This window comes from Herpailurus yagouaroundi, unplaced genomic scaffold (assembly GCF_014898765.1).
Source record: "Herpailurus yagouaroundi ecotype Mexico unplaced genomic scaffold, PumYag 186, whole genome shotgun sequence".
NCBI classification, from domain to species: Eukaryota; Metazoa; Chordata; class Mammalia; order Carnivora; family Felidae; genus Herpailurus; species Herpailurus yagouaroundi.
This window is the reverse complement of record NW_024412417.1, coordinates 41,421,571-41,445,179: the sequence shown is the minus strand read 5'-3', so window position 1 is coordinate 41,445,179 and position 23,609 is coordinate 41,421,571. Positions and strand designations below refer to the sequence as shown.

The following is a 23,609-nucleotide window of genomic DNA, read 5'->3' as shown; positions in this document are numbered from 1 at the left end:
GGACAGCTCTGACTGCTGGAAATTTCTCTCTTCTGCTGAAATCTGTTGCTGACTTGTACCCACTGGTTCTCGCCTGGCTTTTTGGAGCACAGCCGTGCAGGTCTCCTTTGTCCCCTAGGGTAGGCCCTTTCTCTGCTACAGGCCTATGTCAGGCTCATAAAATAAGGGGGCACGGACCCATCCTGCAGGAGAGTCGCAGCACAGTGAGGCACCTGAATAGAAAAACACAAAGCAGTATGGGAAGTCCAGCCATTGCTGTAGTGGTATGTTGGTTATGTGTGTGCGTGTGTGTGCCTTTCAGTTTGCCATTCGGACAAGCAGAGGATGTGGCGTGGGGGTGTTGTGTGTTACCTGTGTGCAAGGTACAGAGGGGTATTTGGTCAACTTGTCACCCAGTATTGTAGCCCAAAGGGGTGAGCAGTAAGTACTCGTGGGTGTGTATTTGAGTCATGGCATTGAGGGTTCAGGGGTCACAGGAGAGAGAAGATTTATGGCAGATCTTGGAGTGCTTTATCTAGTACTTTCTCCTAGGGCAGACGGGAGGGAAGCCATGGAAGGGTTTGAAGGGGGGGCAGTGACAGGGACAGATGTGAATTTTGAAGCGATTCACTCTGGGATCAGGAAGGAGAATGGTTTGGAGGTGTGTCAGTCAAGATGACTTTTAGCAGAGGCACCAACTGAAGACGTGTTTGAGGATGAGGATGGCTGTTCATTGGGGTAAAGAGGCATCTGGGGACCAGTGGTTCCAGGGCGGGCTCAGCCGCCATCACAGTCTCAGGGGCCGTGTTTCCCTTTGAGATCCTCGAGGCATCGACCCGTCTTCGCTTGCTCTCCTGTAGTTCCTGGGTGTTTACCTCTGTTCCAAGCAGTGCACACGGCAATGCCTGGCCGAAGAAGAGGGACGTTTCTTTCTTCTTAGGGAGGAAAGCTGTTCCCAGAAGCCCCCTGGCAGCCTCTCCCCCAGACCCCCTTCGCCACACTGAGGTCCTGTAGCCCCAGCGGCCGGGTGGCTGTCCCCGGAGTGGGAGGGGCACTGCCCTTGAGGCAGTGGGTGGGTCTGGTGGCCGGAGCGAGGGCACTGATGGGGGAGGTGAGATTCTTACCCTTTCCCCTCCTCCCCCTGGGCCAACCCAGGCTCTTCCCGATCCTTATGTGCTCCGTCCACCATCCTCACGGTGCTCAGCTCTGCAGTGCGTTCCAACATAGGACGCCAACAGCAGAGTCAGGATCTAGCTTATCCGAGGCACAGCCAGGAGCTCCCTTCTGCTTGTGCGGGCTAACGCTGTGTGCGTACTTTTGGTTTTTTAAGTTGATTCGTGCTGTTAACCCGGGTTCTGCTTATGGTAGGCTCCAATTCACAGGGTGCTGCTCTTGTTGTCATACGTGAACATATCTCTTCCCGCTGTGTCGCTCATGAATTGAATTGTATCCCTTGGTGAGTCTGTTTATAAAGTGAAGCACGATTTTAAATGCAAACAGTCCCTTGGTAAGTCGTTCTTGCCTCTTCATAGCATCCAGTATATTCTCCTGTTGCTTATGCACACGTGTCACCCACGTGACTGTGACGCAGGCAACTTTAGGCTCTCTGAAATGTTTTTAATACAGCCACTAAAAAATGATCTAGAAACATTCCCGTCAGGCCTGATGCAGGTCAGACGTCACAGGATGTAAGCACTGGCAGTGACTTCGCAGGTCACTCGTTTTGCCCTGTTTCTTCTCCTCCTCAGGGGTCGTCTTGCTCTTCAAGGGGTGGACCTGTATGATGGTCCTTGACTTCTCCCCTTTGGCCTTGGAGAGTAATGCACAGTCTGTGTGATTCACGATCTCATCTGCTGGTTTTTCTCTTCACTTCAATGTTAACAGGCTTAGTACTGACGCTAATTACGTGACTAAGGACCTGCTCCGGTCCATTAAATTCCCTAAGACTGCTTCCACCAGGTTGAAACATGTTCCAAGTACTTGGTCTGTGGGGACAAACGTAAGTGTTTGTCTTGATCAGTCTGCCCCATTAGCCACGTTTTTTTCCTGGCGTCATCTTGGGAGCGCTTTCCTCCCCCCCAAGCAGCCTTCCCCAAGAGTTTGTGTCTCCACATTGTATCTTGTCCCGTTGGTTGGTACGTTTATGTGCAGGTCTGGCTGTCGGCCGACCTGCATCGTGGGAAGCAGGGACGTACGGAGCTGCCTCAGGCCGTCTCCCCTTTGGTTTCTCCCGTTTTCTCCAGCTTCTGCCTTATCACTGCACGGTTCCGACCTCACCTGCGTGATGCCCCATGCCAGCGCTTTCCGGGGCCCTACTGTCCGTCCGCCTGTGCGTCTGTCCTGCAGCCATGCACCCGCCCCGCGTGTGTCTCTGCCAAAGGGCTGTGTTCCTTCCACTTGTCATGACGTCCCGAAGAAGGGATTCTCGGGCAGGTTAGTTCAGGTCTGTGTGTGATTCCAAGACCGAAAACTCCTTCCCCTTCCTTCCTGTATCTCCTCTGGAATCCGGAACCGCATGCATTCGAGCGATCACACGTCCTTTTATTCCTCACTTTGGTGTTGAAGTCTTTCTTCCCCCTCAGGCTACTGCCAAGTGTCGCCGTGCAGTGTTGGCCGCCGTTCCTTCTGTGGCTGGTGTCTCCGTTCTTCAGTGGGTTTAAGTGTCCTTTCAACCCACCCAGTTCACCCTCCCCAGTGGCGGCAGATGTTTAAAGCACAGATACGGGTTAGCCCTCCTCCCACATAAACTGTCGCTCACCGTTGCCTTCCTTGGTGGCAGGGGGGTGCTGTGGGTGAAATGTGGCCGCAAACGTGTTTCTCTTGGCTCTCCCATTGTCTTAAGATCTTTTAGATTAGGGCCGACCTTGAAGCATCTAAAGATTTCATGTAAAAAATTGGAATTCCCAGTCTCTTTCTGAACAGCCCAAAGATTTGATGACATTGTCCTAAGACCTGACAGGGTGGCCCCAGCCGCAGCTGGGGCCTGTGATCCGTCACCCGAGTCCTGCTTGGCGGCTTCCCTTGCCCACACTGCTAGACTGGCATCCGTGGGCACTGGAGTTTCCTGCCCTGCTCTCCCTGAAGGAGGGTCCCAGACCTCTCGGGGGCCTTCGGGCCCTCTGGAACCTAACTTTCACTCCCTCCACTGGTTTTATTTCCACCTCCCTGCTTCTCCATGAAGCTATAGCCACACAGCACGCACGCTAAGCTAATGGTTTCCTGCTTGTCTTTGCTGTCTCTTCTTACAATGAGATGTTGCCATTTAAAAAAAATTTTTTTTTTTTTAACATTTATTTATTTTTGAGACAGAGAGAGACAGAGCATGAACAGGGGAGGGTCAGAGAAAGAGGGAGACACAGAATCCGAAACAAGCTCCAGGCTCCAAGCTGTCAGCACAGAGCCCGACGCGGGGCTCGAACCCACAGACCGTGAGACGATGACCCGAGCCGAAGTCGGACGCCTAACCGACTGAGCCACCTAGGCGCCCCATGGGATGTTGCCATTTTTATTACCATACCCACTCCTTTGTTTCACACCCTTTTTGCGTGACCTGTTCTCCAGCGTTCCCATCACTTCACAGACGCTTGTGTTTACAGTTAACGGAAGGGTTGGTTCCCCAGAAAGCCTTTCCTGACTTCTCGAGGGGATCCTACCATCCCTTCGCATTTCACTTGGCGCGCGGCTGACTGCCCCCCTCCCCACCCCCGGCCCCCACCAGACTGCAGGGCATTTGAGGGCAGGGTCTGGGTCTGTGGCTTACTGGTCTTCGTATCCCCCACGGAGGGTACCTAGTAATTGTAGCTTGAATGATTTCTTCCTGGGCTATAAATCTTGGGAGACTCTATCTTCCTTAATGACTCTGAAGTCTGGTAGGCGTCATGAAAACAAGGTGAGGGGTCATGCCTGTTTATCAACACTGTATCCCCAGTGCCTCGATGGTGGCCTGTGGCCTCAGTACCGAATTTACTGAATCAGGTGAGAGACTGAAGAATCAAAGTCGATGCCTGAAGTGTTGGAGAGGCCTGCGTAGCAGTGAGAACCCAAGTGTATATATCACACACATATATTTCTTTTACTGTCGCATAAAAAGGTTATGTGCGCGCTCCAATTCTATCACTGATATAAAAGGATATTTTATACATCTCAGTATTATTTGACCTTCAGGTGATGAATCTGACCTTGAACTGGAAAGGAAGTATAAGGAGGATGATCGAGAAAAGACTCCAAGGAGGCCGCGGACACAGAGGACGGAGAAAGTCCAGAAGATCTCCTCGGGAAAGGAGGCCGGGCAGGTTTCCGGAGTGAAGAAGCCCATCATAAGTGTGGTTTTAACGGCACACGAAGCTATTCCAGGTGAGCACAGCAAGTGGGACGGGGCCAGAGAAGAATGTTGTGGTGAGTCCATACTGGGCAGTCTCACTGCTTGGACCCTGTGGTCCCGGGCAGGGGCTGCTGCTGTTGCTGCCGCAGACACGGTCAGAGGAGCAGCGGCCACGGAGCGTGTCTTTCCTTTGCTCCCCTGGCCCAGTCCCTGTCCTGGGTGTGCCCCCCGCTCACTGTGTTGAGCGGTGCGTCTCCCGTGTGAGACAGACCTGCTGAGACCAGAGGGACGCAGCCCGCTCCCGGGAACCCATGTTCTCCGGTTCCCTCCGCCTGACTTCTGTCCTGCATTTTTAGTGTCTCCATCAAATGGTTTATAATGCTAGCGATTTCTGTCTGCATTTCCTTTCACATAAAGCAGCCTGTGGAGATATTATACTACCTTTTTTTAAAAAAGGCCTCTTTCAGGAAGGGATACTTCAGACAAAAAGCAGTATGATGTGATAGTAGGTTCCAAAGTATAATAATGGTTTTTTCCCTATCCATTTCGGGGGCTAGTTGTCAAATGTATTTTAAAATCGAGTGTAGGATTTTAAGAGCAGCTGCAGCCATTTAAACAGTCCTTTCCAGTGGAAATAGTAACTCCTTATTTAAGGTGAAAATGCCAGATAAGTGCCTCTTTACCCTTGGATGCGGAGTGCGATGATCATTAGGAAATAAAAACACTGGGCGAGAGGAACCTTCTGGAAACTCACTTCATCTGCGCTAGCCTGCTTCAGAGCAGTGTCAGTCTGGGAAGAGAAACCTCGGAGAGGGGTGGCTCCTGTTTTCAGCCGTCTCTAGACGAAGTTCCCACAGCAGCGTCTTTAAAATTGGCGGTAGGCTTTCAAGATTTCTGCAAGGGGGGTAGAAGTGTGATGGATGTTTGCGCTTCTAGATCCAGGGATAGATTGGAGCCTTTTCTTCACTGCACCGGATACGTGCATGTGCGTGTGTCCACATACGTGTGACGTGTCCACTGCTGTGCAAGGTCTTTGATCATTTCACATGATAGAATTGCACGAGCAGAGGGACCCTTGAGGTTTTCCACTCCAGACCCGTCATTTGCTAGGGTGGAAACGGAGGCTGATGGTAAGGTCATGCCACGTTTGGGACTGGACCCTTGGCAGCTCGGATTCCTGTTCACAGCCGATGCCACTGCTCCATACTGTCTTGGTGCGGTTTTACACTTATTTGCCTTTATACGGGACCTTATTTACCTTTATACGGGATTTACCTTATTTACTTTATACAGGATTTACCTTATTTACTTTATACAGGACCACTTACAGGTGGTCCTGTATAAAACCCGATAGGTAAACACATACGTATGTATGTCCCCGTCTTACATGTCTTGGTCTTTTTCATAGATCAAAGGGAATTACCTCAGAAAGGTGTTCTGGTAGATTATTAGGAAACTTGCCCTTCCCACCCAACACACACACGTTAAACGTGTGAACTGCAGGAAAACCAGTACCTGGTAAGGGTACTGTATACAGTGAGGAAACACTTCTGGGGCTCCACTCCCGTAAGGGGTGGGATCCGGGACCTCCGCGGTGCCCCTTCAATGTGTGCTGCCTTGTGCTTCATGTCAGGTGCCACCAAGATCGTTCCAGTGGAGGCCGGGCCCCCGGAGACGGGCACTGCAAACCCCGAGGCCACCCCGGCCGACCTGGCGCCTCGGAGAGGGTACCAGGAGTACGCCATCCAGCAGACGCCGTACGAGCAGCCCATGAAGTCCAGCAGGTAAAGTGTGTGTCCCGTGTGACCTCAGCCAGAGCTGGATTCTGGTGATGGCTGTGGGGGCTAGAGGACCAGCATGTTAGCGTCCCAGGACTGTGTTTGCAGACTGGGTTGTAGAGGACATGGGTTCCTTGATGTAACCCAGGAGTTGGACTCTCCATTACGGTGCCTGTGTGTTGACTGAGCCCGGGTTGCTTCTGGGAAATGCACGGCAGATTCACTTGCTCTAGGACCTGAGCACCGACTGGCTTAATGAAGGGGGAGCAGTTTACTTACGTCAGACGTATGTTTAACCTTAATAAAAAGAGGTGTAAGTAAGGCCTTACTTAGTACGTTTGCTGATTTTTATTTATTTATTAAAAAAAATTTTTTTAAGGTTTTTATTTATTTTGAAAGTGAGGGAGAGCATGTGCGCACATGTGCACAGGTCGGGGGGAGGGGCAGAGAGAGAATGCCAAGCATGCTCTGCACTCATGTGGGGCTTGAACTCACGAACCGTGAGATCATGACGTGAGCTGAAATCAAGAGTCAGACAATGGACTGAGCCACTGAGGCGCCCCAAGTTTGCTGATTTTTAAAGTTGCACATATTATAATGAAAAAAAAAATCTTTATTCCCTCCCCATTTTCAAAAGTAACACTTGTTGGGGCGCCTGGGTGGCTCAGTTGGTTAAGTGTCCGACTTTGGGCCAGGTCGTGATCTCACGGTCTGTGAGTTCGAGCCCCGCGTCGGGCTCTGTGCTGACAGCTCAGAGCCTGGAGCCTGCCTTGGAGTCTGGGTCTCCCTCTCTCTCTGCCCCTCCCCGTGCTCACACTCTGTCTCTCTCTCAAAAATAAATAAACAGTAAAAAAATTTTTTTAATTAAAAAAAGTAACACTTGTTATTTTCTTGTGGAAAGTTCCTTCACCCTGGATGATGTAGTTAATCAAAGTAACCCATCGTTCTTCTTCTAGAGGCAACTACTGTTGCCACTGTAATTTTTTCATGATATACTAAAACATAGTGCTTTAATTATGTTACTTTTTTCTAATACAAAATACCAAGTGCATTGTTATCAACTTTTTTTTTTTTTTTACTTAACCACACCTTAGGGACACCTGGGTGGCTCAGTTTGTTAAACGTCTGACTTTGGCTCAGGTCATGATCTCGCAGTCCCTGAGTTCGAGCCCCGCATCGGGCTCTGTGCTGACAGCTTAGAGCCTGGAGGCTGCTTCTGATTCTGTGTCTCCCTCTCTCTCTGCCCCTCCCCGACTCGCACTTTGTCTTTCCCAAAAATAAACATTAAAAAAAAAAAAAAAACACAAAACTTACCACACCTTAAAAAATGTTTTTGATACATAGTTTTAAAAAAGTATCTGCTGTTGAATAGGGTGCACTGTAGTTTGTATAGCCAGGTTTTGCTTGATGGGCAATGTTGTGCTCAAGGGTCTCGGACCTTTGTCTTTTGGTTCTTCTTCACGACTTCCTGTGGGGTGAATTGCTAGCATTGAAATTGCTGTCTCAAACAGTAGAGAACTTATAACTGTAACCAACATTGAAAACCGTCCTCCACACACATTGGGTCACTTGACAGCCCTTAGTGAATGCCCAGGTGCCTTTTCTATACCCTCCCCAGGGCCTCCGTCTCACCACCTGTGATAGGTACCTGCTGGGGTGGGGGTGGGGGGTTAGCAAACTGCACCTGAGCTCTGCAAACATTTTCCCAGCCGAGACGAAAGACAAAGAAAATGCCAGTTGCCAGTGGGTTTCCTCTGTTTCTAGAAGAGGGGAAATGAGGCGTTCTTGAAGAGAGCGTAGCTTTTAGTGCCAAACAGACCTGGGCTGGCTCTAGACTTTTCTACCACGGTTCAGCTCGACAGATTAAACGCCCGTTATGTGCCAGGCACTGGGGATGAGAGAGAACAGGACAGACGCCCTGTTGCGTGGAGGAAGCCTTTGCTCTGTTGTATCTGACTCAAGCGGATGTGCCTCTGAGCCCCTGTTATTCCAGCCGTAAGATCGTCTAGTACAATCTGACTTAGTTTAGTGGTGAGAATAAATGATAAACCATATGAACATGGTGTCATGTGGGATGCTTCATTAATTCGTAGCCTCAGTCCTCTGTGCTTGCAGCTGTGGGCAACCGAATTTATTGATGAAGTTGTAAAAATACTCATTCCTTTGGCAGAACTGTCATGGAATTAAGTTTGAAGAACATTCTGGTGTCAACTTAAGTTGATTTGTAGACCCTAGCTAATTATTTTCACACTCTTTCAAAATCTGCTGGGGAGGGGTTCAGCTAACTGGTCATCTGGTTAGCCAGCAAATCTATGCAATATTTAATCAACAGGTTTTGGCTATATTTCAGCTGTCATGCATTCTAGTAGTATAGCACAAATTACACAATTGTTATGAAAGAGGCTTTTTTTTTTTTTTTTTTGGCATGATGATGTTGCTTTGTAAAATATAGACACAAACTTCTAGGTTACACCAAGAGATCAGTTAGGTTTTCACACCAATATGACACTGGTGCTTGCTGTAGAAAATTTTTGAAGTCCAGAAAACTGTAAGAAAAAACATCATTTGTAATCACACTACTGTACTATAACCACTGTTTATATATATATATACATATCTGTATATGTAGATATATAGATATGTATATACATAGATATACATATATGTATACATATGTATCTATATAGATGCATAAATATGTATCTATATAGATACATATATACACATATATACACATGTATATATATTTTTTTAATGTTTATTTTTGAGAGAGAGAGACACAGTGTGAGTGGGGAGGGACAGAGAGAAAGGGAGACACAGAATCTGAAGCAGGCTCCAGGCTGAGCTGTCAGCAAGGAACCCGACGCAGGGCTCAAACTCACAAACTGTGAGATCATGACCTGGACTGAAGTCGGCTGCTTAACCAACTGAGCCACCCGGGCGCCCCACCACTGTTAATATTTTTAATGTGTTTCCTTCCAGCCTTTTATTGGGCCCGTATGTTTTATAAAATGGAGTTTATATTTCATATGCAATTTTATATTTTGCTTTAAGACCTACTCACTGTACTTCTTACTTTCCTCCGTTACTCACGTTATTCACAAATTATTTTGTGGTGACGGCGCTATAACGTCACGAGGATGTTCTGTAATCTCCTCAGCTCTTCACATCAAAGCGAATAAGACCTGGTAAAATGGCCCATCTGATTGTATCCTGTAAGACCTCACAGATGCTAGAAGAACTTGGCTACAGGGCCTTCCATGGCTGCCTCTTCTCTAGCCTTGTCCCCTCGTGTGCTCCCTGTGGTCTCTGGGCCCCAGCAGGTGTTCCAGCCATCCGGGCCCTTTGTACTTCCTTGACCTCTCCTTGCAAATGCCTCTTCCTCATTTCAGATGCCTCCCCTTTCCTTGGCTTGGTTATCCCGTTCACCTTTCAGCTCTCTGCTCAAGTGCCCAGTGTTCGGGACAGCCTGCCTGGGGTGGGTCCTGATCTAGGCTCATGGAGGATCCTGCCTTTTCCCATCACACCAGGGAGCGGTAGTCCTTATCTGCTCCTTTTCGTGGTTGTTAGTCTGGCCTGTAACCTCCTCCACAAAGTGAGCTGCAGGAGAGAATGAGTTGTGTTTGTTTTTGTTCCTCTTGTGTCCCCAGTGCCTGGAATACTTGTTTTGAATGAATGAATGAATGAATGAATGAATGAGTGAATGAATGAATGAAAAAAACAGATGTGCTAACAAACTAGTTCCCTATGTTGGGACCTTCAAGCAGCTTTTCACTGTGAGCACCTTTGTTCGAGTACCTTTTGTATTCTTTCCTTTAATTGATTCCCAGAAGTGAATAACTTTCTAAAATGCACTGGTAAGAGTGCTTCTCTCCCAGCATGGGGAACATTTGGAGTGAAGTAATTTAAAAACCGTCATATGGACACTGTGGCCCTGTGTGTCAGTTCACAGTCCTAGTTAGTAAGGCTTGCGCTTGAGAGTCTGACGTAGGCTTCTTGGAATCTTCATCAGATTCATTCCCCTTGGCAGGAAACAGGGCACGGAGGGCTTTATCAGGTTTCTGTGTAATAATACAAAAAAAAAAAAAAAAGTCAGAGCCAAAGATTCTCCTAAGACCATTTAGATCTTGCATTAGAGGAGAAAGTACTGTGATTTGTTTATTTAATTAACGTTTTGAATCTTGGGTTTCTTTCTCCAGTGTTCTTGATAACAATAAAATCTATCACCTTCTGGATTTCTTTGTCATTTGAGAAAGATCCAAATTAGTTTCCTGACATTAGCCTTGGGTTTAGCATGCAGGCAGAGTGCTAACTTTCAAATTTGAATATTTTAATTACATTATGTGAGTTGTACCCTCTGGTGTTTATGAACTACAATCGATTTAAATATTTTTAATTTAAAGACAAGGCAACCTATGTTGATCAAGCATAGTTGAATGGGTAGTTCCATATATACAGATTTTGCAGTTCCTGTGGATACAGCTTAATGGGCTCTGGTCAAGAGCATTGAGTGAGATTATCAGTGTTTCTGAGGACCTTCATGGACAACCTCGACATACTGTCCAGCGGGAGTATAGGTACAGAGGAGAGGAGGCCTCACCTGCCTGTGTGTCATCTGTCAATTCCTGTCCCTAGTGCATGCTATAGTACTTGAGTGGCCATCATTCACTGGCTTCAGAAACAAGGCAGGGCTATTCCAACGGCACTGGAAGTCCCGTACAGGGGACTTTCTCTGTGTATACAATTACTTTGGGGAGGGGGACTGGTGTATGTGGTGTTTGCTGGCATTATAGAGGAGGAGGAGGAACACGCAGGCTCTAGAGGCAGAGAGTCTGCTTGGGGTCAAATCCTGGCGTCACCGCTTACTAACTGTATGATGTTGGGCGCAGACTCAGTTTTGTCATCTGCAAAATGGGTGTAACGAGGCTAGAAATAAATATAGTCAGTGTAGGGCTGGGCAGTTCACACATCCTTAGTGATTATTAGCTGTTATTACCATCTCATACACATGGCCATATTGAAAGGGAAAGGATCCATGAGGCAGACCATGCTTTTATTCTCCGTCACACACACAAAATCTGACACAGCGCTTGAAACACACTGGCAGGTATTCATAAATGACAAGCATTAATAAATTATTCATGAGGTTAATAAACGGCAGTTGAACAGCAGCCCTCTTTCCCCGTCTCAGCTCTAAATTAGCCGTGGTAAAGGAGGAGGACGATGGAGACTGGAGCACCAGCTCTGTTACTGATGGAGTCGCGGGGGGCACGGCGTGGTGCTCATCAGCACGGAGCTTCCCGTTCCTGGGCACCTGCCTCACCTGCAGTCCTTGACCGCTGCTGGCCAGGCCCACGCATGCCCACCTAGCTAAGCACTCACTGTACCACTTGCTGTTCACGGGCAGACCGTCCTTGCAAGAAGGGGAAAGTTGGAGCTCAGCTCATGAGGTCCAGGCGACCAGTCAGATAGGCCCGTTCACTTGCCTTGGGAGGACGTAGGGATGCGGGTCTTTCACTGACGGGTGGCAGCAAGGGACGAGCTGGTTGAATGAACAAGCAAGTCTGGCTTGTTGAAGCTGGTGGACAAACCCAAGCAGATTGTATCTGGTCTCACGGAGCCGACGGAGCTCGTTCCGTTAATGACGGGTCATGTAGCCAGAAGACGTACAGGTCAGCTTTGGAGCACAGCTGGTTGTTGTGTACGTTGTGAGTGACACATCCCTCTTCCCTCTTTCTCCTCTTGCCTCCCTCTTCTGCAAGCCTCAACTCAGACATCTCCTGTTTAGCAAGTTTCCCAACTACCTGAATCCAGGTTAGATGTCTCTTTCTCTCTCCCCCCCCCCCCCCCCCGCCCCGCACATGTTCCCATCAACACTTGCCCCACTGTCGTGCAAGCATGTGCTCACCTGTCTCCCCTCCCCCAGACCGTGAGCTCCAGTCTCTGTACGCGCCTGGTCCATACTCGGCCTTCCGGTCGGTCCCGCTTGTTGCCGAATGAATGCCTCCGTCCAGCCTCAGGGCCGTTTGGGTCACTTTGAGCCTTTGGCGTTCGGTTCCCAAGAAGGAGTTCACGGTCCTTAGGGAGGTGCGGCGTCTCCAAGGGTAACGGTGCTGTCGTCTGTTTCCAGGCTAGGGCCCACCCAGCTCAAGATCTTCACCTGCGAGTACTGCAACAAGGTGTTCAAGTTCAAGCACTCGCTGCAGGCGCACCTGAGGATCCACACCAACGAGAAGCCGTACAAGTGCCCCCAGTGCAGCTACGCCAGCGCCATCAAGGCCAACCTGAACGTGCACCTGCGCAAGCACACGGGCGAGAAGTTCGCCTGCGACTACTGCGCCTTCACCTGCCTGAGCAAAGGGCACCTGAAGGTGCACGTGGAGCGCGTGCACAAGAAGGTCAAGCAGCACTGCCGCTTCTGCAAGAAGAAGTACTCCGACGTCAAGAACCTCATCAAGCACGTCCGGCACGCGCACGACCCGCAGGACCGGAAGGTGCAGGAGGCCCTGGACGAGCTCTGCCTGCTCACCAGGGAGGGCAAGCGGCAGCTGCTGTACGACTGCCACATCTGCGAGCGCAAGTTCAAGAACGAGCTGGACCGCGACCGCCACATGCTGGTGCACGGGGACAAGTGGCCCTTCGCCTGCGAGCTCTGCGGCCACGGGGCCACCAAGTACCAGGCGCTGGAGCTGCACGTGCGGAAGCACCCGTTTGTGTACGTGTGCGCGCTGTGCCTCAAGAAGTTCGTCAGCTCCATCCGGCTGCGCTCGCACATCAGGGAGGCGCACGGGGCGGTGCAGGAGGGCGGGCTCTTCACCAGCTCCATCAACCAGAGCTTCTGCCTCCTGGAGCCGGGCGGGGACGTGCAGCAGGAAGCGCTGGGGGGCCAGCCGCAGCTGGCGGAGGAGCAGTTTGTGTTCCCGGGCGTGAGTGCGCCCAAGGGGGCGGCCTGCCCCGCAGACGCTGGGCCCGGCGAGGGGGCTGACGAGGGGGCCGGGAAGGAGCCGGAGGCCGCCGCGCAGGAGCCCGCCCCGCCCGCGCACTTGGCCGCCCCCCAGGCCCGGGGGGCCGCCCTGCCACCCTGCGGGCTGGAAGCCGCCGCGGACGCCTCGGACCTTCCTTCTCAGGCGGTGGTCTCCGAGGAGTTTTTACTGAAAAGTGATCCCTCCCCTGCTGAGGCTCGCACCGTCCCCGTCCCCGAGGAGACCTTGGACGCCCGGCGCGGAGCCTCCTCCCAGACTCAGGGTGAAGAAGTCCCATCACTGCCATCCAAGGCCGGAAGTGCGGGAGCGAACCTGGACGCGCGGGGGGCCGAGAGCCCCCCAGAGGCAGGGCAGAAAATGGCTGCCGTCCCGTCCGAGGGACCAGATCCTAGTAGGTGTCTCAGGTCAAACCCAGGCGAGGCCTCGGACCTTCCTCTGGTAGCAGGTGGAGGGGACGTGGCCCCGCCGCAGCCTGACTCTTGCAGTCCGGCCTCCGAGCACCGGGCCGGCATCAGTGCGTTCATGAAGATCCTGGATGGCTTACAGAAGAGAAGGATGAACACCGGCTTGTGCGAGAGGATCCGGAAGGTGTACGGGGACCTGGAGTGTGAATACTGCGGTAAGGAGGGCGGCGCTGGGCAAGCAGCCGGCTGAGCGCTCGTTCCCTACAGCCCCGCCCGTCCCCAGCCTGCTTTGGGTCACCTCGTGTTTGGTTTGAGCTCGTGTCTCTTTGCAAAGAACCACTCGTCAACGAGCTGTCCTTCATCATTTGTAGACAGTAGGAGGCGGCCACCTGTGTCACAGTTTAGCATGTGGCGTATTTATGGAGGTGGCCAGGATGGCGGGGCAGGTAGCGGTGCTAGCTGGGGCAGGCACACGCAGTGGTCTCTCTCACGGCTGCTGCCGGAACTTGAACCGAGAAGAATGGTTCTTCTGGTACGTGACAAGTTCAAAGTGTAGCTTGAGTCGTGGCCCTGTTCTCCCTGCAGCTCCTTGTAGAGAGCCCCGATTGGAGCCCTCGCAGCTGTCCGTGCAGGCACGGCCCCTGAGGCTCCCCGAGAGCTGGCAGCGCGGGTGGTGGGAGAGCCCACCTCTGGCCCAGGTGTCGGCAGGGGTCGGAGGCCCTGATTTAGGCAAGTGCACAGCAGCATCTGGTGCTGTAATTGGTCCTCAGGAAACATTTGTTTCCTCCTGTCCTAGCTCTGATGTCACGCAAACAGCGTAGCACCCTTAAAGTTTACAGCCTCCCGCCTCTAAAAAGCAATTTCCAGGCAGAAGTGAGGAAAGCGTGAAGGGTGACCCGGACAAGCCGGAGAGGGAGACAAATATAGTAGTAAAAAAATAATAATGAGGAAATCAAATTCAGTCTGAAAGAAACTTCCTTGTTCTCACGTGACGATATTTTTTTAGGCAAACTTTTTTGGTACCAAGTGCACTTTGACATGCACGTGCGCACCCACACCCGGGAGCACCTGTATCACTGCTCCCAGTGCCATTATTCCTCCATCACCAAAAACTGCCTTAAACGCCACGTTATTCAGAAACACAGTAACGTCCTGCTGAAGTGTCCCACCGATGGCTGCAACTACTCAACTCCAGATAAATACAAGCTGCAGGCACATCTTAAAGTTCACACGGAACTGGTAAGTAGTAAGCCCGGGCAGCAGCTTGTCTGCCCCCGCTGCCCCCTGCTTTCTAACCTTTGTGCGCATGGGAAGGTGCCCCGCTTCCCCGTGAGCCCGCACGCGAGCGTCCTTCCCAGGAGGCTTCGCCCCGGGACCCCCTTCACAGGCAGAGTCTCAGATACGTTGCAAAATGATGAGGCGGAACAGATTTGCTTTCTGGGCCCACTGTTCAGCATCAGAGAAAATCTCCAGAAGGAAGAGCTACAGCGTGGAACTAAAGCAAGGCTTTCTTAAGTGACATCGTAAAGAATCATCAGCAGCAGGAGTGGCAGTAGGAAGGGCTGCCCCTGGCCGCTGAGAGGTTACATGCCGTGGTGCCCGTGGGGCGGGGGGCAGTGTCTGGTTCACGGGGAGAGCGCAGTAAATGTCGACGACGCTGGTGTCCTCTTGTGTTACTTGTTGTCGACTCTCTGTGAGGGATTGTCTGTGAAGCGCTCTTATTTAAAAACAGAAAGGCGATCATTTAAGCCAAGATGCTGTCCATATTCATAATGGTGAAGTGTGTTTAATTCTTCGGTGGAAAGTGACGTAACACAATGAATGACTGTTTAGTTTTGCAAATTCTCATGTAACTCAAGGGGCTGACACCCGAGTGTGGTTTGAGCCTTGTTCACGTGATAAAGGAGGCACAGCTGGCCCCAGGCGTGGTTCCGCGTTAATGGCTTTCCTTTTTATATCACAGACGGCTCGGCTCAGAAGGAGGCTTCAGAAGCTGGGCCTGCTTCCACTCTGTTCGGGCACAGAGATCACCCATGCTATAGCAGTTGGTCACTAAGGGTGAAGTCAGGGTGCTGTAGGTATAGTGGGTGGGTCATGCTTTAGGGTTAGATGCCTGGGTTCTGATACTGTCTCCAGCACTCACACTGGCTGTGGGTATTGGGACAAGTCACTTGTCCTTTCTGAGATTTGGTAGCCTTTCTGTATAAAATACCTATGAAAAAGTGTATGTCCATTTAAAAAATAATTTTTTTAACGTTTATCCATTTTTGAGAGACAGAGAGGGACAGAGTGCGAGGTGGGGAGGGGCAGAGAGAGAGTGAGAGAGACACACAGAAGCCGAAGCAGGCTCCAGGCTCCGAGCTGTCAGCACAGAGCCCGACGCGGGGCTTGAACTCATGAACCGCGAGATCATGACCTGAGCTGAAGTCGGATGCTTAACCGACTGAGCCACCCGGGCGCCCCAGTGTATGTCCATTTTATACACGCACACGCGTGTATACACGTACGTGCACAGACTGCACGTGTTAAACTCACACGTACGCACGCGTATACGTGTGTGTATTACACACGCCTGCAAATGCAGAACACAGATGTACGCATGTGTTTGTGTATGTATATAGATCTCCTAGGGTTACTGGGAGGATAACATGGAAAGTTCTGGAGCAAGAACCTGGAGCAGTGATTGTGCTGTTGACTGTGTGCTCGCTACTACATGTGACCTGGGACCTCTTGGCACATGTTCTCTGTCCCTCTTTCTGGATAGGGCATGAAGGCACGCCCTTCTCTTTCCTTCCAGAATAGCTGTCAGATTGGTGTTGATTCCTGTACCATCTTAGGGTGGAGAAAACCAGGGTGGCAGAAATCATGGCTATGACTTTGCTAGAAACGCACATGAAGCCAGGAGCTGAGTGAGGGTGACGTGAGGACAGGGTGCTGGGGGCAGCCTTGGAGGGTAGCAGTGAAGACCAGGAACCAGACCGTGTGTTTTAAACTCTGGCTCCCCCATTTACCATGCATCCGACTTCAGGATGAGTCATGTAACTGCCCCATGCCTCGGTTTACCCATCCTCAGGGGAAGGTGAAGTGAGAGAACATGCGTAAACGTTTTAGAACAATGCCTGACGTGGAGTCAGCACCACGTGCCGTTGACTGTTAACAATTGCTATTACTTACTGTAATTATCATGTTGGGTCTTGTTGTTCTGCCCTGAGAGACTTTGAAATGGAGGCTGAAGGTCGACCCCGAGGAGGAGGCTGGGAAAGAGCTCGGCAGTGTGTGCGGCCGCCTGTTTATCCTGTGCCCATTTTCCTTGCCTGTCGCGTGTGTCACAGGGACCCAGGTCCAGCCCAGGCTTTTCTTGCCTCTGGATGCTGGTACTCAGCCTTCTGGCCACATCCCTGGTCCTCAGGGTCAGCAGGGCCATGCCGGGAACATGTCCTAAGATCTTAAGCCCCAATTTCACGTGCTTTCCTTTATCTTGATAATCCTGCACTTAGAGAAGCTTCTCTTTCCAACTCCCTGTGGTTGCGACTCTTCCTTCTGAGAGGCTTCTCTCTCTACTGTGGACACCTGAGGCAGCTGGGGAAGTGGGTGCTGGGGAAGGGAAGGAACGGTTTCTGTTTTCGTCCTGTGGTCTGGACCCTCGAATCTTTACTCTCACACCTCTTCCGGGGGGTGGGATTATTTCCTCCCCGGGGCGGATCAGGAGCCCTCTCTGCGGGGTCGTTCGGTAGCTTGCCCCCCATCACGCTGGCCGTCAGGGTGGGCGGAGCTCAGGCCTGTGTGCTTATCTGTGAGCCACGCTCCTGTCACTGCCCACGCTGCATGGTGGGTCATGAACGGCAGCCACGTCCTTCTGAGGGGCCCCTGGGACACTTGCACACCGTTGGAAGGAACGTGGTGGGGGTACACTTTGTCCCATCAGAGCGGGGGCTGTGTTGATACTGTCCGTGCTGTGTCTTGTGCCACAACAACGAAACATCCCTGAACGTTACTGCAAGAGAGGAGCGGGAGTAAGGGAGCGTGGCTCTGTTGACCTTATAAAAACAGGGTGTTCTCGTGATTCTCATGAACACTCGTGTTTTCTTAGACGTTGTTGATGTTTGATCTCATTCCCTCCCCCCCAATATTTGCAGTTCTTCCATTTGAGACACTTTTTAAAAAATGTTTATTTGTTTAGAGAGAGAGTGTGCGAGCAGGGGTGGGGCAGAGAGAGAAGTGAGAGAGGGAATGCCAAGCAGGCTCCACACTGTCAGCACAGAGCCAGACACGGGGCTCGATCCCACGAACCGTGAGACGATGACCTGAGCTGAAGTCAAGAGCCAGATGCTTGACCAACTAAGCCTCATGGGAGCCCCCATCTGAGACACTTTTGAAGGTAAATGTGCTACTGCTGCTCTGAAGCTCACGACACAGGTCAGAGGCGCCGCAGTCTACGTGCCGGGCGTTGGGGCTTTGGATGTGAGTGAGACCCGGGGTCTGTCTTCAAGGTGCTCTTTGTTGCATGGGAGGACAAGCAAGGGGACAGTAATGGCGGTAGGGCAATGAGGAGGGAAGTGAGGTGAACACAGAGCGCTCTCCTCCTCCCACTCCGCCCCAGAGAGGTCCCGGCCGAGGTAGAGGGCTGCCCGGAGGAGGGGTTCCAAGCTTGATGAGTAGGCTTCGGCCACGAGAGAGGCAAGCAGAGAGGCAGCACACGCCAAGGGGAAGCCTTCTGTATTCCCACCAGGATGTTGACAGCGTTTCCTGTGAATCACTGGGACTGTATTGGGTATATATATAAACATACATGCTTTCTCAAGGTCGTGGTGAGGGTCCCACAAGATAGCACAAGTGAGCTTTGTGACGTAAAGGTGCCGAGCCAAGGACTCTGGTCAGGGAAGGGTGTACCTGAGTTGGGAGAGTGGTGTTGTGTGGCCTCACCTCGGCCTGGGGCTTGGTTCCCTTACCTGTGACCCAGGGAGATGGGCCAGGTGTGTCAAGAGTCTGGTTGGGCTTTTGCATTTGACCCAACACTTATGCATTTTCAACACAGATTCCCATGCGGTGCAAAATTAAGGAGATTTCAGACTGACCCCCTGCCCCCCCCAAATGGGCCTCCATCCGGGTCCATCCCAGTTGTAATAGGAGTCTGGGATAATTTGGCTGAGTTCCTATTTCTGTGACTCTCCACCATTTCTTTTTTTTCTTTTTTCATTTTTTTTTAATGTTTATTCATTTTTCGAAAGACAGAGACAGAGTGAGAGTGGGGGAGGGGCAGAGAGAGAGGGAGACACAGAATCCGAAGCAGGCTGCAGGCTCCGAACTGACAGCTCAGAGCCCAACGCGGGGTGGGGCCCACGAACCGCGAGATCATGACCTGAGCCAAAGTTGAACGCTCAGCCGACTGAGCCACCCGGGCGCCCCTACTCTCCACCATTTCTTAGCTAATGATGCACCCAATGATCAGAAGGTGTGAGTACATGGAATATAGTCTCTCCTTGTAGACCCTCCTTCTCTTGAGCAACCAGATGGTGTGACTTAGCATCCAGGATGTATTGGCATCCAGGTCGTGTGGAGAGCCAGTCAGGGGAGGCAGTTAATGATGCTGCCGGAGCAAGCCCACTTTTTACGGCACTGTGCAGACTTTGTGCAGGGGAGACTTAGGAGAACCCGGCGGTGATGAAGTGCCACGGGCTTTGGGTTGTGATGTGCTGTAGTTCAGACCTCGTATCCACCCCTGTGATCTTGGGCGTTTGCCGAGCCTCTGCTTTCTCAGCTGTAACGCGAAAATTAGGTACCATCTCCTGCCCCTTGGGGTTGTGGCGAGTAAATTAGAAAATATATGTAGGGGTGCTGGGTGGCTTTTGAGTTCAGCACAGGTCACGATCTCACAGTTTGTGAGTTCAATCCCCGCATCAGTCTCTGCACTGTGACAGTGTAGAGCCTGCTTGGGATTCTCACTCTCTCTCTTTCCCTCTCTCTCTGCCCCTCCCATGGCTCTCTCTCTCTCAAAATAAATAAACTTGAAAAAGTATGTATATGTGGAACACTCAGGTCAGTTTTTTCAGTCCCTAGGTCATGGTCCATTTGGATAGTTGTGAAATCAGTGGATTTCAACTAGTAAGTTGAGCACAACTAGTGAGCATATCTTAAGAATGAAGTTTGGTAGAATAAAATAGAAATCACCAGTCTTAGTCACCCTGACTCAGAGTTAAGTTTTGTTTTCTGAGGCCTTTGTTTCCACATTGCCAAACGGGTGGCCCCCTGTGGGTCCCAGGAAAGAAGTTGGTAAGTTGCTGACCCAGCTGATGTAACTCATGACACCCTGAATCAGAATCACACGGGGTGAGAGGTCGCCGGGCTCTTGCCCCCACTGTAATTTGAGGGGGACCTGGGAATCTGTGCCTTCAGTCCCTCCTGATGGACACGTTTGAAATGGCAGGAAACAGAGCAGATGGTGACTGCTCAGGATATGTCCGTCTCTTCCCTTTATCTCCAGCTTGGGCGCTCTCCAAGAATACCTCACAGGTATCCAGCCGATCTGAGGGCACCGTGGCAGCCACACGCCCGCCCGCCCTTGGGAACGGGCACATTTTGGTGTCACGTGCTGACTCCGCCCCTCGCAAGGCTGTGGCTTTGCTTCCGAACTTCTCTGAGAGTTCGCTTCTGCAAAGCGCACCAGGCTTGCTGTGGGGACTCGGGGATGACGGATGTGAGGGCGTGGCACAGGTCCGGGTGTCCAGGGGAGAGGCGGGTCTGAGCTAGCTCGTCCTTCCCAGTAGCAGGATGAGGAGAGCGGTAGTATTGGGCCGGTGGAGGACGCATCCGTCCGTCCATCCAGGGCGTGGTGGTCTCTTGGCACGTGTTTGAAATTAGCGCTTGCCCGGTCTTTGAAAAGTGCTTGGTCTGTTTTTGGCTACAAGGGTACACATGTTTAAAACATCTTGCATGTACTTGCTGGAGGTAAAGTAAAATAATATCTTGTCAAGAAAACACAGAGAAAGTAGAGGAACCCACCCTTTGGATCTTTCTGGAAATAAATGGATTTGTCATTTTTTTTTTTTTTTTTTTTTTTAAGTGGAGGAAAATATTATTGAACTAAAGCGATTGGATATGAGGTTTTCCTTTTCCAAGGGCCGGGAGCCAGATGGACTTTTCCTCTGTGATCGCAGACTGTTTGTTTCTGTGTCACCGTGTTTGGGCATTTATCCGCAGCCCTGGGGACCTAGGGCTGGCAGAGCTTCCTGGGTGGAAAAATGCAGCTTCCGTGAGCAAGGCCAGTGTGCAGAATTGGAGGGCATGGCCTGGCACAACAGAACTGCTTTCAGCGGACAGGATGATCCTGGAGTCAAACTTCTAAATGGAGCACGTTTGGGGCTTTTATCTAGCTTGTTCAAATCAGTCCCCATTTCAGGGTCACCTTTTCTGCCTTCGTCATACCTTCTGCCTCTGTGTGTTGGCAGTTCTCAGTGGCTCACGGGCCCCTTGAGGCCAGGGCCAGTGCCTCACACCTCTGTCCTCCACGCAAGGCCTGGCACGTAACAGGGGCCCTTGGAACGTCTGAGGAATGAAAGAGTGAGTCCATGGAGGACAGCAGATCCCATAACCATAGCCTTTTATTCCTGAGAAATTGGTCAGAGTGCAGTCTCCCACCTTATTTTTTGAACTTGATATCAAATATTTTATTTTAGTTTTTGTTCTTTTTTAAAGCTTATTTATTTATTTTGAGAGAGAGAAAGAGAGAATCCCAAGTAGGGCTCGACCCACAAACCCTGAGATCATGACCTGAGCTGAAATCAAGTCGGGCACGTAACCGACTGAACCACCCAGGCGTCCTGATGTCAGATATTTTATAGGAGTGGTAATTATGCGATAGTGAATTCCCTTGGTGGCAGGGGCAGGTTTGCCGTTCTCCACCCACTGCTAGTTTCAGACTTGAGAACTGCCCAGTTGCTCTGGGGGCCAGGGCACCTGCTGTAGAGCTGTTGACCAAGGTGAGGTTCACCCAGGCAGAGTGCCAGGGCCTGAGCCTACGCCCAAGCCCTGGGGCTACTCCGGCGCCCCACACTGTGGCCACAGACTCTAGCTGATGCCTTTCTTCTTTCAAAGGGTCCTGTGTTGCTTTGAAGGCCGTTTCCACCAGAGCAAACAAACTCCGAGGTCTGGGCTCCTTGACCGTCATTGTTACCGCACGGGCCTCTCCCTCTCCGCCTCTGCCGGGAACTCTTTTAACAACCGCTCTTTTTAAGTTTGCTGTGTCAGTTTGGGTTTTCATCTCCGGCACGGAACTGAGGTCGAAAAAAGAAATAAATGAGTCCTAAGAGTGCGCCCTCCTCCCAGCACCCTTTCCCACCGCCTGTGTCCTTCTGACAATCTTCAAAGACATCAAGAAATGAGGGGCCCTGATAAGCTCTAAGATAAATTGCTTTCAGACTATCAGAGATTAAAAAAAAAAAAAAAAAATCAAATAGCAAGGACTCAGGGGAGATCACTGTAAACTCCTTCAAAGCCCTTCTGAACGCCTCTATCATCTCTGCTGATGAGGGCACTGGGGGCAGCTGACAGGCCTCCTCCAGGACGTGCACCAGGCCCAGTGGTGTCTTTCCAAACGGTCTGTGAGCCCGAGTTCCTGTGTGCAGACCCAGGGAGTGATGGAGTGACCTGGAAGGGTCAAGGACAGAGGAGGACAGTGACAGAAACATCCCGAGCAGCCCTGAGCCCACGATGTAGCCTGCGTGGAAGTCTGTGGCATTGGCTGCGTGCAAAGCTCAGGGCAGCTTCCCTAAGAGCTGCCTGGACCCCTGGGACCCCTGAGCTTGGCAGACATTACTTGGAACCCAGGTGTTTTGTGGGAAGTGCATCCAGACCTTTTGGTGGTTCAGGGGGACTTTATTAGGTTTTGTTTTTGTTTTTAAATACCCTTCTCCTGAGTGTGCTCTGGGGAGCACCACCCTCAGGAGAGGTTCTGCAACGGCAGCAACTAAACCACAAAGGAATTTGGGAGGGTGCTGGCTCAGTTCCCTCTTGGAGACTCCCAGGCTGCGTTAGCCCCCAAGAAAGTCTGGTGTCTGAGGCTGAGTTGCATTGATAGCAATGCTGCAGCCACAGCAGCAGAGTCTTTCAGATTTATTGAGTGCTCACCATAGGCCAGGCTCTGTTCTAAGCACTCTTTGTGTGTTGTCTCAAACTTTATTGTTTAGAACAGTTTTAGGTTCACTGCAAATTGAGCGGAAAGTGCGGAGATTTCTCTGTCCCCAAACGTGCACTACCTTCCCCACCATTGACATCCCATACCACAGTGGTACCTTTGTTGTAATCAGTGAACGGGCATTGACACACTAGTCACACCCAGAGTCTGCAGTTAATTACATTAAGGCTCCCTCTTGGTGCTGTACATTCGGAGGGTTTGGACAAATGGATCATGACGTGTGTCCACCATGCAGAGTAGTTTCACTCACCTAAAATTCTCCTTGCCGGCCTGTTCATCCCTCCCTTCCCCCTGCATTCTGGCCACTGTGGACCCTTTGACTTTCTCCATCGTTCTTTTTTCCAGAATGTCATACAGTTGGAATCCTATAGCATGTAGCCTTTCACACTGGCTTCTTTCACTTAGTTACATGCATGTAAGTTTCTTCCCATCTTTTCATGGCATGAAGGCTCATTTCTTTTTAGTCCTGAGTATATTCCATTGTTTGGTTGTACCACAGTATATCTGTTTGTCAGTATTATGGATTTGGGCCATTGTAACAGGTCTATAGTAGTATCTCATTCTTGCTTTAATTTGCATTTCCTGATGACATACGATGTGGAGCGTCTCCTCATTTACTTACTTTGGTGAGCTGTCTAGGTCTTTGGCTTGTTTAAAATTTTTTTTTTATTGTTGACTTTTAAGAGTTCTTTGCATATTTTGGCTAAGAGTCCTTTATCAGATATATCTTTGGCAAATATTTTCTCTCATTCTGTGACTTTTTTTTTCTTCTCTTGACACCATCTTTCATAGAGCAGAAAATTTAATTTTAATGAAGCCCAGTTTATTGATTCAGTCTTTCATGGATTGTGCCTTTTGTTGTATCTAACAGGTTGTTATCATATTCAAGGCCATCTAGGTTTTCTTTTTTTTTCTTTTTTTTTTTTTTTTTAATTATTTTTTCAACATTTATTT

The 23,609-nt window shown here is 50.6% G+C and overlaps 1 protein-coding gene across 6 annotated transcripts in view; it reads left to right on the top strand.

Moving 5' to 3' along the window:
• ZFAT (zinc finger and AT-hook domain containing) overlaps positions 1-23,609 on the top strand; it is a 351,032-nt gene that overhangs the window by 166,289 nt on the left and 161,134 nt on the right. For all 6 annotated transcript variants that reach the window (XR_005796642.1, XM_040494478.1, XM_040494480.1 and 3 more), the window contains 4 exons: positions 4,144-4,332; positions 5,934-6,084; positions 12,209-13,680; positions 14,472-14,704. Coding sequence is in view for 5 of the 6 variants with exons in the window: in XM_040494478.1 (XP_040350412.1) it covers positions 4,144-4,332; positions 5,934-6,084; positions 12,209-13,680; positions 14,472-14,704 (2,045 nt within the window). In the remaining variant the exon portion in view is untranslated. The remainder of the gene's footprint in view (positions 1-4,143; positions 4,333-5,933; positions 6,085-12,208; positions 13,681-14,471; positions 14,705-23,609) is intronic.